This window comes from Lissotriton vulgaris, chromosome 2_1 (assembly GCF_964263255.1).
Source record: "Lissotriton vulgaris chromosome 2_1, aLisVul1.2, whole genome shotgun sequence".
NCBI classification, from domain to species: Eukaryota; Metazoa; Chordata; class Amphibia; order Caudata; family Salamandridae; genus Lissotriton; species Lissotriton vulgaris.
The window spans coordinates 2,004,494,926-2,004,508,109 of NC_141687.1; the positions used below are offsets into that span (position 1 = coordinate 2,004,494,926).

General features: G+C 49.0%; 1 protein-coding gene across 1 annotated transcript in view; it reads right to left on the bottom strand.

The window, feature by feature from the left end:
• Window positions 1-13,184, bottom strand: part of ADAMTSL3 (ADAMTS like 3) — a 2,358,716-nt gene that overhangs the window by 488,183 nt on the left and 1,857,349 nt on the right. The window contains exon 16 of the mRNA XM_086958228.1: window positions 1,560-1,849. Within this exon, the coding sequence (XP_086814354.1) occupies window positions 1,560-1,849 (290 nt within the window). The remainder of the gene's footprint in view (window positions 1-1,559; window positions 1,850-13,184) is intronic.

Genomic DNA, 13,184 nt, shown 5'->3' on the forward strand with positions numbered 1-13,184 from the left:
ATGGTATATTACAATGCAATATCTTGGAAGATATGGACCAAATGGATTTCCAAAATGTAAGAACATTAGGACAACAAAATATTAAATGTAACAATGTGCCATCCATGGAGAGACAAGACCAACAAAGGGAAGAGGAAGAGAGATTAATTTTAAGAATACAAATAGAATTGCAAACAGCTCTAAAGTTCTTGTAATGCTATGAAGGTTATGACAGAGTTATGGGAAACAAGTTGATGAACATAAAAAATACCCTTCTCTTTCCAGTGTTTGAAATAAAATGATTTGAGTCGGAATTTAATGAATTTATTTTACCAAATGGAGGATGCACGGAACTCTTGTTGAAAGGTGGCACCCTCTGTGAACAATGACTGTATCAAGTGTTGGGAGTATTTTAAAATGGGATAATGAGAAATAAAGTAACAATTAAACATAGAGCAGATGTCAGAAAAGGAGAAGTCGAGAAGTAAGGAGCGCTCAAAATCAATTTATCTAGGCGTTGGTGAGTCATGTGACTGTTTATTTAGAGCAAAGAGTACATCTTTGTAACGGCATATGAAGCTGCCAAGCTAACAAGCTGTCCCTGGCTCTTGGATTCCCCTCCCTGAAGCAGTCAGGAAAGAGCTGAAAACACAACCTTACATACAATGGGGCTTATTTACAAGCCCCTTGCGCCACTTTTGCGTCATTTTTAACATGGGAAAAGTGGCGCAAAAGTGGCGCAAAGGGCTTGTAAATCTGCCCTAATGTCTTCATCAACATGTTTGGATAGTCCTTTGAAGAATACCACTGCTTTGCTAGGTGTAGCGTGGTCCCTCAAGGTTTCCTGTTAATAAACCCAGTCTCTCTGTTTTCTACCGTTGGTACTATATTTATCCCTTACAAACATCCTGCCATTAATTAATAAACAAATAAGTAGATCTATGAATAAATATGTGATTACATAAAATAAATATCCCTTTAGAAATTAAGGTATTTTTGTAACTCCAAGCTCGTCTTTCTTTAATATTTTGTGAGCTCTTTCTGATAACTTCAATTGAGTATTTCATTGTGTACACAATATCGTTTTTCTTTCTCTGAGATTCATATCAGTTTTGGAAACAGCAATAATACATTTTCCGAAAACAGCTCTGACTTTTAGCATTTTCATTTAGTTACACAGTGCAGCACAGTGCAGTCAAATGCCAAAGTACATATCTTGGAAGTTTTGAACAACGCAAACTGTGCTTGAAAAATCGTGTGACCTTCAAATATATTGTTGTGCTTCGAGAACATTGAGCCAGTGGAATGCATTTTTGCATTGATCAATCTCGGCCGTGCATCTTTTTTTAGTGTGTACCCTATAGTAAGTTTGATCTCTAAAACATACTTACAGCCAGCTTTTATGAATTAAGGGCCCGTGCAACCCTTTGTAACAAACCTGGCATGGTAGCAAGCTGAAAGAAATACTGCCATAGGTGATGCTCGAAAGCACAGGCATTTCAGTTCTCATAATTAATGAAACATCAGTCATCATTATGAAACCAAAAGAGTATTAAAATAAATGTAACTCAATGAAGTACCTCCTTGGCAGGTTGCAGAGCAGGGCGTGAACCCAATATATTCCCAATCGTAAATCACATTGCGCTCCTCTTTGTAGCCTGGCGAGTCCAGTAGGGTTGGCACCGAATCTCCATCGCATGCACGCAGGTGGCAGGCTCTTTTCGTTGGGGGCTTGTGGTCCTCACATTCCTCCTCTGGAAGCTCCATTTCAGTTTGAGTGAAAGTCAAAAGAATGCGACATTTAACTTCCCGCGCCTGGAAGCCAGGGCCACACGATGCACTGCAAGGCGACCAGGGATCTGGGATAAACCTGAAAGGAATCCGCAAGAAGACACTTATGTGAAACAAAATTATTTAAGGACATACGACACTAAGGCTCTTCAGCATATGTATGCATCTAAACATCACCTTTATCAAGGTAAAAGCTGAATTGGGCTGAAACTCAGACCTGATGTGAGATTACACTCGCTAATGCAACATGGTGGGCAGGTGAGTGTGGCCACATTTGAATGGTTTCTCTCTACACCCGTCCGATTGCTGGGTCAGCAGTACGGCTCAATAGGCTCAGTGCCAGTGGTCACCAGAAAGTTTTGAGGCCCTTCAGCATGAGTGGGTGTCCAAAGAGACCACTGCATCCTTCTGCAGGAGCTACAGTAAGCAGATAAGTTTCTTTCCAATGGTCAATACCCTTTGGGTAATAGAGAGGTTTACTACACCAATAAATAAATAAGTGGACTGTGGGGGAACATGTGCCTCAAGTGGGTGGAAGACCTGCTCTGACCACCCGCCTACCCAATAAACATTACCAATCAGTAGATTTTTTAAATACCGTCTGCATAGGCAGAAAGTAATATTTCTACACCAAAACCGAGTATGACCATAGGTTTGCATTTTATGGACTTATAAATATATATATATATACAGAAAGTACCATCACTAGACCTACATGTACTTAGTTGTGAATCTGTTCACAAATCCCAATAGTACAAATCCAGTATTTCTCGATATAAAAAGGAAACATTAATGCAATAATAATGGGTCTTTTCTTGACCAAAAATGCCACAGCAGATTAATTTGCATATCCGAGTTAGCTGTTTCCCTGCTCTCGCTCCCATTAATATTGTACACTAAGGCTGAGAAGAGTATTCAATCGACACAAGCACTACTGGCAAGAGTAGACATCAATACGTATTCCAGCTTCCATTAACATCCAGAACATTCTGGGCACAAGGAGACAGCTTGCAAAATTTCCAAAATATATCTTCACCAAAAGTACAATTTAATCTACTCAGCATTGTCGTAGACTACCAGATTCTGCAGCGAGATACAAGACAAGTGACCGCAAGACGAACTGTACTCTGCATTTATGACAGCAATTTATAGGTAAGATTCAAATTTGATAAACAAAGTGGTGGATGCCCTTTACATTGAGACATAGCTGTCTATGCGTTACACTAACAATCACGCACCACATGCAACACTGCAACATTCGCTTAAGTTAATCAACTCAATCTTATCTACAAACATATACTTGGAGCTCTACTGCTGCCAAACTCAAACAAGTACATTTTGAATTGAAAACAGGCCACTAATTCTTTGAGAGAAGTGAGGTGGAGGTTTGCAAAAAGTTAACCCACAGAGTTGTTTGTGGATTTAACACACACCAACCAAAAGACTAGAACATGAAGCGAAACATTAAACCATCTGCCAATTCATTTGGGGTTGCAAGTGAAATGAACATGATCTTATGTGAATGCTTGCATCTGAGGCTGAAGAAATGCCAAGAGCTCGTCTTTTTAATTGCATGCCACACTGTTTCTGCGGAGTGGTTTGCCTTTGGAAGAGAGGGTCGACCAAGTCCATTTAGATATTGCCAGGTCCACATTGGGAACTTCAACAAATGACAAAAACTAACATATAAAAAGGGAGTGGAAAAAACAATAATTGGCATGCCAGTCTGTCTCGTTTGGCTATAAAGGCAAAAAATGGCTTGAGAAATAGATAGTGCCCTCTTTAAAAGTTACATGCTGTGGTTAGTGGAAGCAAAATGTGAATGACAGTTAACAGACCAATAGATGAAGGTAAATCTAATATAGGCAAGTTCTTGGATCTATCATAATTATTCTTTTAAGTCTATTAAGTATTCTTTTAGCTCCCTTTATTAAAGTATATCCATGTTAGCAATGGAACTTAATGTACCACAATGGGATAAAAATACATTGGCAGTTTTTCTTCACGAGAGCATATAAAACATATTTTATAACGTTAATGCTTAGTGTTACAGTACACCCTACCCCTGGGGCACCAAGGGGTGACTTATATGTAAATAAAAAGGTAGTTTAAGACTTTGGTACCTTTAATTCCGAAGTCGAATGTGCCTATAATACAATTTTTAAAGCAGCCTGAAATGCAGGACTGCCTTTAAAATGACAACAGTGCACACTTGCATGCATTAAATATACTGGGCCTCTAAATCTACATGCCAAACCATATACTTGGAGCATGCAGGTTGGTTATCAAACCAATTGCAATGGCACCTAATTACCCTATGACTTTTACACTGGCCCTGGGTCTCGTTAGCAGAGCACAGGGCACAATCAGAGCCAGTAGCCACCAGTACCAGTCAAATAATTGGGGTGATCAGGGCAATAAGGATGACTTTCACAGAGCCCGAGGTACCGTTGTGGAACATGACACCAGAGGCAGGGGCTGGACCATATTCAGAGATGTTGTGTCGGACTTGGAGGGTCCTACTGATGCCAAGAATTAATCCGCCAGCAGTAGTCCGGATGGAAAGCCTTTCGTCTCTTTGGGGCCAAAGGCGCACCAGAGGGAGTCGGCAAGGATCCAAAGAGCCAGCGCATGGTTGTTGTGGAGTAGTAACATCTCTGTAAACTCAGGTTGTACAGGAACCAGTTGAGGGATCTTATCCAAAGTCAGGCAACTATGGGAGCGAGATCGAGAGCTATGGCGCCACCCCCACACCCACTCACATAATTGCGAGTGGCGAGAGGAGGGACAAACCCGCTTCAATTTCTTGTGTTTCATTTTGGAATTACCAGACGCTCTGGATCTTGACAAAGACTGGCTTCAAGAGTGGCTTTGATGGCTCATGGAGGAGAGAGCAAGTCAGGACCAAAACTTGTACTTGGATCCCAACCTAGGTCGTGGAGCCTTCTTACAATTGGTGATGAAAGTTTTGCCTCGCGGTCTTGGATTGCCTTCAGGTACATTGTAGTTGTGACTCAACCACAGACACCACAGGCACACTTCTTTTTATTGCAGTTTTCATGCTTAAGAAACAACAGCAACAAACACTGTTACAAAGACATCTGGGATTGCAGCTACGTAATTCCTTGCTATACAGTGTCACAACCGGCACCTCGAATCGAAAATGGGGTGCCTAGCTGGGCGATGCCCTGAGCTCCTCGAATGCATTAACGTTTACATCATGGTAATACATCATGGAAATATTCCACCCACTTGGCCTATATCCTTATGTGTTTTCCAGGGCAATCACAGCCTTAATACACCATGACCTCTGCTAGTGCACAATGGTTCACACCTCGTGGCCATTCTATCAATATGGTGGAATCTGGTGGCCGCCAATGTTTAGTAATGCTCCTTTTTGCCTCTAGACAGCGGATATTTTATAACATTTTGTCTCGATTTGTGACATCCCTCCTTGATGTATGCACAATGTTGCCCTGCAGGGTTCATGTTCTCTAGGTTAGCCCAAGACAGTGCAGAGGGTGGTGTGAATTCTGGTCCAATACATACAAATCCATCAGTAGTCTCAAATCATGTGGAACAGGGTTCCCATTGTAGAGTGGCAGCAGGTACATTCAGCAGTAGGGGATCTATGCATCTTACAGGGCTCTTCAGGTGTGTTGGAATTGTATCAGGCATAATCTGAAGGAGATGCCCGTTATCCTAAATGGCATTTTGGCGTCTCATCAGCATCACCACCTATCACTGTCTGAGTCGCCCACATCGGCCACCCAATGCTCCTTCAGTGACACAAGAGAATCTGAAGTGCTAACCACCAGTGTTTTGTATACACTTGATAACCGTTTGCTCTTGATTTTCTCAAACATCAGTGGGCCTCAAGTGGGTTATGGTCTGGGATGAACCAAGGGCCTTCCTGTGTTTCGCCAGGGCATGTTGTAAGTGGTGGAACCTGAAAAACTGTGATCTGTAATTGTCAAATTTGGTACTGAGGTCAGCATACGACTTAATGTGTGATGCGGTCCAGACATCTACCAATGTAGTTATGCTGATTTTATCCCATGCTTTAAATCCCAGTAGGCTCGCAATCAAAGGCAGCCAGTCACCCACCCACAGGGGGCAGCACCCACATGGGTCGCCTCATCCAGTTAATGTGTTTCAGTCCTTTGAACCAGCAGTTATCCATCAGTTATGTGGCACCAGGAAGGTCTATCAGTGTTCAGGCTCTATATAGAAACATCAACACCCCTTGTTTTTCGACTTTTCTAAGTTCTAGGCTGATCGAAGAGTCGTCACTGTCCATGTAGTAGAAGTCATTGATGGTGACCACAGGCCCACCTAATGGGTATCTTTCACAGACATTTGTTTGTGACAGTCCCAACAGGTCTTAAATCCTGTTGTTTATGGAGTCCCATCCCTTGCACAAATGGAAATTTTAGACAATATAGAGGTATGTGTCTCTGAATGAGAGTGAGTAGTCCAGATCCACATCAGGTGGCATGGAAAAAAAAGAAATTGATGTGAGCGCATGGGAGTGGAGCGGTATCAGTGTGCAACCACATGGCACCACCTACCGGCATGCAGAAGTACTGCGGAAAAGTTTTTTTATCCACTCTGACGCCTAGGTAATATTGACAAGGTGAGAGATCTGTGGGTATATATATATATAATAATGTTCCTAAGGTACGAAGCACTTGTGGGGTAATTTAAAAATGTATTTATTGGAAAATTCAGACGTGGTTTGATGTAATAAATCCACTGAAGAAGGAGGGAGAGATTACCTTCCTACCCGACCCCCCCAGTCAAAACACTATCGACACAACAGAGAGGTAGGAATGTATGTTGTGGTTCAATTATTTAGTGTATGTGGCATGTCCTCTGTGCGAAAAGACAGTCTTTTCGGACAGAGCAAATGCCACATACACTAAATAATTGAACCCCAACATACAGTCCTACCTCTCTGTTGTGTGGATAGCAATTTGGTGTAATGCTACATTACTTACCGGTAATCCTCATTACTCCTGGTCCCGTTGTCCTCGGCCCATTCATTACTAATGGAGATTACTATCTCCTGACAGAAAATAAAAACAAGAGGAATGCTGGGATATACCTACTGCCCCTCCCCCCGGGAGTATAAAGGTAGTATCTACCCAGCAGCCCTCCTGTACAAACAAGCCCAGACAGGAAGGCCGGCCGCCCGGGAGGGAGGGAGGGGCGTATGAATGGGCCGAGGACAACGGGACCAGGAGTAATGAGGATTACCGGTAAGTAATGTAGCATTACCCCCAGGTCCCTTATGTCCTCGGCCCATTCATTACTAATGGAGAAACACCAAAGCAGTAAAAAGCCGGCCTTCCCAACCCAACAGAAGCCAACCCAGGAAACCACACCAAGGCAGCAACCGCAGAAGGAAAAAGGAAGAACCGGGGAAACCCCAGGCAGAGCCCCCGACAAGAGGGACCCCTACCAGACCAGCAGACACCCAACAAGAGCAAGGGCGCACAGCCAGACGACCAGACCGGCCACCACAGAGGCCAACCAGCCCACCGCAGGAACACCCGACAGCCAACCAGCGACAGGGCGAACACAGACACCCAAGCCACCACAGGCAAGGGGACAACAGCAGAAGAGAGGCCAAACGAAGAGAAAGGCCAAGAACCACCAGGTCAAAAAGCCAGAAACGGGAAGGAGAAGACAACCCACGCCAGAACCGGCAGGAGACAAGCGGACCAGAGGCACAAATGGCCCAACCAAGAAAAACAGCGGAAGCCCACCAGAACCCGACCCGAAAGGCAAGACCGAGCCCAAGGCCAGGGAAAGAGAGAAACCCCAGACACCAGGGAACGAAGAGCAAACCAGAGGAAGCCCAGCCACCAGGTCCCGCAAGACGAGGACACAAGGCAAAGGGAACCCGCACCTCCAGGAAACCCGAGCAGGAACAACCAACAAGGGCAACCAACCGGGACAAGAGACCCGGAAAAAGAGGAAAGGGAACCGAAGGAACCCCAGGAACCCCAAAACAGAACTCCAGTCAAAGCGGAGGAAACGGGAGCAGGAATCAACAGCCCGAAGAAGGCAAACCTGAACACCAAAGCAGGAGAGCAACCAGACGGGCCAAGGACCCGGAGGACCCAAGACAACAGCAAGGGAACCACTAAGGACACAACAACCACAGCCAAGCCAAGCCAAAGCAGAAAAAGGCCAGGCACAAAGACCCCAAACAGCCCAAGCAAAGGGCCGGGGCAGAAACCCAGAGGCCAGAGAGACAGAGGCAAAACCACCCCAGAGGACCTCACAGAAGCAACCGCAGCCAGGGAGGAAAGCACAAGCAAACCACAACCCACAGCCCGGCAAGACCCAAGGCAGGGCCAGCACAGGGGACGAACCCCGCACGGCGAAAGCCGCAACCAGGGATACAGGCAGGAAGCCCAAGCCGAAGCCAAAGCAACCCGCAGAACCAACCCAAAACAAGGGAAGGACAAACAGGGCAAGACCCCAACAGAGCACAGGCCCGAGAGCCAACAGCCCCGCCGAAGCCCCAACGAACCCCAGAAGAGGCAAGAAGGGTAAACAAGAAGGCAACAGTGTGACGGCCAGAAACAAGAACCAGACCGGAACACACCACAACCAAAAGCAACCGGAACCCCACGACGCAGGGACCAAACACCCCACAGGCATACAGGGCACCCGCAAAGAAGCGCCAAGCCACCCATGAAACTCCCCGAAGACACTCCACCAGGCAGTCCAGGACCGCAGAAAGAGCACAACCAGGCACCCAGAGCAGGACGCACAAACAGAAGGCAGACCAGCCCAGAACAGGAGCCAACAGGGAGGAAGCCCAAGGCAACAGGCTCCCACAGAAAGCCACGGCCGAAAGCCAAGCAGAAGCAAACGCAGGCCACAGCAACCAGCGCAGCGCGCCTCCCACACGGCCAAGCAACGGGGAGACGCGCAGAGCGACCCCGAAGAAAACGGGGAGTCGGTGCCCCCGCCCCAAAGGGCCGAGAACCCGGAACACCGGCCAGGAGGAAGCCATGCCACCCAGCAAGCCCGGCAGGCCGGGAGGCAGACCCAGCAGACATCCAGTGAGACAAGAATCCATAGGCCCAGGAGAGGCAACAACAACGGCCACTCCGCACCACCACCAAAACCAGAAGAGGCAGCGGAGAAACCCCCAGGAAGCAGCCAATCGCACCCCACCGCCCCAGGCGGCCAGGCAGAAAACCACCAGGCCAGACCAAGCGACCGATCAGACAGCGGAGCGTGGGGACCACACACCAACCCCGAGACAAGGAGGCATGACAGGACCCCGCAGCCGCCAGGAGACCCCAGGCAGCCAATACAGCCGATACAGGAGGGGAAGCCAGGAAACAGCCAGCAAGGGGAAGGCCACAGCACCAGAAGGATCAAGCAGGCCCCCACAACGCACCACGCCCGACAACAGGAGCAGGCCGGGAGGAGCAGAACCGCCGCACCCAAGGCAGCCAAAAAGCCACCCAAGCAGAGGCAGAGGGGAGAGAGCACCCCAAAGAACCAACGGCACCCACGAGAGGAACCAGGCGCGGCCAAGGCAAAGGAGGGAGAGGACCAGGAACCCGGAAGGGAAGAACCAGGACCCGAAGCAGGGCAGAGGCCACCACAGCCAGCCCGCAGAGGAGGCAAGACCACCGAGGAAGAACAGGACGGTAGGCCAACCCGAACGAGGGGAGCCCACAGGACCCACCGCGCAGCGGCCCAAGAAGCAGGAACAACGACCCACCACCAGACGGGGCAGAGAGCCGGAGCCAAAGGCAACCCAAACAGGCCGCCGAAGTAGAAAAGAAGACACACCGGCACCAGAGCACCAGAGGGCAAGGCGCAAACCAGCAGGCAGGGGAACCCCAACCACACAGGGAACCCACGAGCAAGCAAAGGCAGGAGCAGCAAAAAGAACCAGCCACCACAGAGGCGACCGGAACCCAAGCCAGAAGCCGAAAGGGCAAACACCCCCAGAGGTGTCAAGAGCAGGGGAACCCCCGAAGAAGGGAAACCCCAAAAGGGAAGGCAGCACAGAGCCCACAAGCAAGCCCCGACACCGAACAGAGGCGCAAAACCGCCAGAGCGGAGGCCAACCAAACGCCGCACAGGGGACCGGAGGACCGACAGAGGCCAAAGCGCCAATCAACACAGAAAAAGGAAGCGCCAGCCAAAGCAACCCAGGAGGCGGACGAGCAGCAACACGGCAGCGAGGAGCCCATAACAAGGAGACAGGCACCCACACCCAGCCGCAGCGGAACAGGTAGCAAAGAGAACAAGGAAAGCACACCGCACAGCCACTCGCACAGACCTCCGCCCAACAAGAGCACAGGAAGGGCAAAGGAAACCTCACACCCAGAAGGGAAGAGGACCACAGAGCCACCAGACCCCGAACAAAACAGGGGCCAAAGGAACAGCCCAACCAGCCACCACGGCAGGCAGCAGCGCACACACCCCCAGACCCGGGCCCAGGAAAGCACCCCAGAAACCGAGACCCAAAGCCCAGCGACCCAGCAAGAAGCGTGGAGAGGCGAAGGGAGGCACGAACCAAGGGAGGCAGCCCAAAAGACTCAAGAGGCAGCCCACAGAACACAAGCACCCCCAGACTCCGAGGAACCCTGCCCAGTCGGAAGGAACCCCGAGAAAAGGAGAACCGCCGAGAAACACCGGAGGAAGGGCGCCCCCGTCGAGACCAGAACATGGACCACCCACTGCCAAGTCGTCCGACCAACCTGAAAGGGCACGACAGGCAGAGCGACAGGGACAGAGCAGCCCCACCACAGAGGCAGGAAGCACACCCCCCCCCCCCCCCCCCCCCAACCCCAGGAGAGTAGGGGGCAGAGCACCGGCCCAGCTGTCACGCAACAGTAGCAGCAAACGCGCTCCCAACAGCGCAGAGCCACAGAAGCGGGGCAGCACAAGGCATAACAACAGTACAGTGCGCACCCCGGACAGAAAGTCACAGGCCAACATCACACAGACGCTGGGAGAAGAGAGTGACAACACACAGATTCCCCGACAAACGCCAAAATGCGTGACAGAGGAAAAAACAGCACAGGGTAAACAGCAATCCACAGGAAGCAGAACCCCTGCCACTATCCAGCACCAAAGGAGGCAGCAAGTGCAACAACGCCACAAACACAGGCACCATCTGGAAACACTGGAACAAGAAATCGCCGCCCCCGAGCACCCTCCGGGGGAAGCCAGGGAACTGCAGCCGGAGACCGAGCACCACGCACCCAGGCAGGCCTCAGCAGCAGCGGCAGCCTCGAGACATCCGAGGCAGAAGGGAGGAACAGAAGCGCTCCAGGCAAGTGTGCAAGCATTAGCATGAATGAAGCCTCGGGGTCAATCCCCGGCATCTCCAGGAGACTCCGCACTGCAACTTGGCAATGTCCAGAAGGCTAGCCTGCCATCATGCGGAAAGCAGAGGACTCTCGTGCAGCTGGGGGTCAGAACCCAACTGCAACGACCCCCACGAAACACCAGACAAGAGGAAAAACACCGCAAAGCGGGACTCACCCGGAGCGGGGGCCTGAGCAGCACCAGCAAGGCCCCCACACACCCACAGCCGGATCCGGGAATCGAAATGCAGCGCAGCGCGTCTCCCACCCGGCCAGGCTCGGGGAGACGCTCCCAGCGACCCGGAAGCAACCGGGAGGCGGCGCACCAGCCGCAAAGGGCCGGCAAACCGGAACAGCGGCCGTGAAGAAGTCAATCCCCCCCAGCAAGCCCGGCAGGCCGGGGGGGAGACACAACAGGAACCTCACCCCTGCCCGAGAAGCCAGGCAGCCGGACAGGAGGAGCCACAGGAGGACCGAACGCCACTCAAGCCCAGCAGGAGCAGGTGCAGTCCCCCCACACCAACAGCATCCATCAGCCATTCTGTCGAAGACAGAAAAAAAGAACAGGAGGGCTGCTGGGTAGATACTACCTTTATACTCCCGGGGGGAGGGGCAGTAGGTATATCCCAGCATTCCTCTTGTTTTTATTTTCTGTCAGGAGATAGTAATCTCCATTAGTAATGAATGGGCCGAGGACATAAGGGACCTGGGGGTAATGCCATCTTCCTTGCTGGGAATACATATTGCTAATACCAGTTCCTGATTGGTTTAAATACCGTGAGCACCATTCTGATTGCCTCTCATCTAGCCAATAGGAGGACCTTCAGCGTCTTTCTGTTCCTGTTATTACAGCAATCACGCCGATCTGGCAATGCAATGTCATTATGCAAGTTTTATCAGAGGCTGAATGCCCATCACCAATTTTCACCCCGAAGGCCGCAGGCCCCTACAGTGGACACATTAGTCAACTACACTGCCTGACTCGAGATAGATATATATATGACCCAAAATATATAAGATATATATATATATATATGTATATATATATATATATATATATATATATATATATATATATATATATATATATATATATATATATATATATATATATATATATATATATATAAATATGTATATATTCACTAGTTATAGTTATCTCAAGTAACTATAGCTCATACCCTAAGGTAACAATAACTTGCGCCTCTGCCATGCACAGTGTTGTTATGTAAATGTAAATGTAAATGTAAATGTAAATGTAAATGATGTAATATGCAAGGGTAGAAAGAGTGCATGGTGAGGGCATGCCTATTCGGTGTGTCAAAGAGCCATCTCATCATTACATGAGGGCAAGCTTATTGGCTTTATTGGCACTGTCACAGTCTTTCATCTACACTTCTCAGGCCACATACGACTAGCCACAAGGGTCCCTGCAATTCTTATGGGAAGATCAAAAGCTCCAGCTCTGGGAACGCTGGGGTCATGTTTTATATGCCCAGGGAAAATAGAGTGACTTTACATAAATGATTTCTGGGGAAATGCTGCACTCCCTACAGCTTCCCTCCTCACTTTTGTGACATGTTTTTGGTGTCCCTGCCCAGATAGGGAAGTCAAAAAGCATAAAAATATGTAAAAAATATGTAAATTAGATCACGAAGGGCTTTATGGGACATTCCTTGCCAAAAGCAGTGTATATTAAATAAGGCACCTCCTGCCGCTCATTTATTACTTTTGGGGCCATATTATATTTCTGGGGGTCTCCTTGTCTCCCTCAGGACATCCACAGCTTTATCTTTTGTTGGGGGCTCGCAGGGAGAGCCCCAGCGGTGCTGCCTACTCCCAGTATGAAGCCCCTAACCTCTGGGACTTTACAGGAGGGGGCAGCCATTTCTTTTGTGGACCTACTGAGCGGCAGCTACCTTCATTTTCTCTCCCACTCGTGACAATGAAAACCTTATTTCCGTCAGTCTGCCCAAAGGGATGGAGTCCTGGGACAGTCGAGCATCGGGCTATGGGGGATGGGGTCCCTTGGGAAATAGGCTGGCACGGGGTGATGGT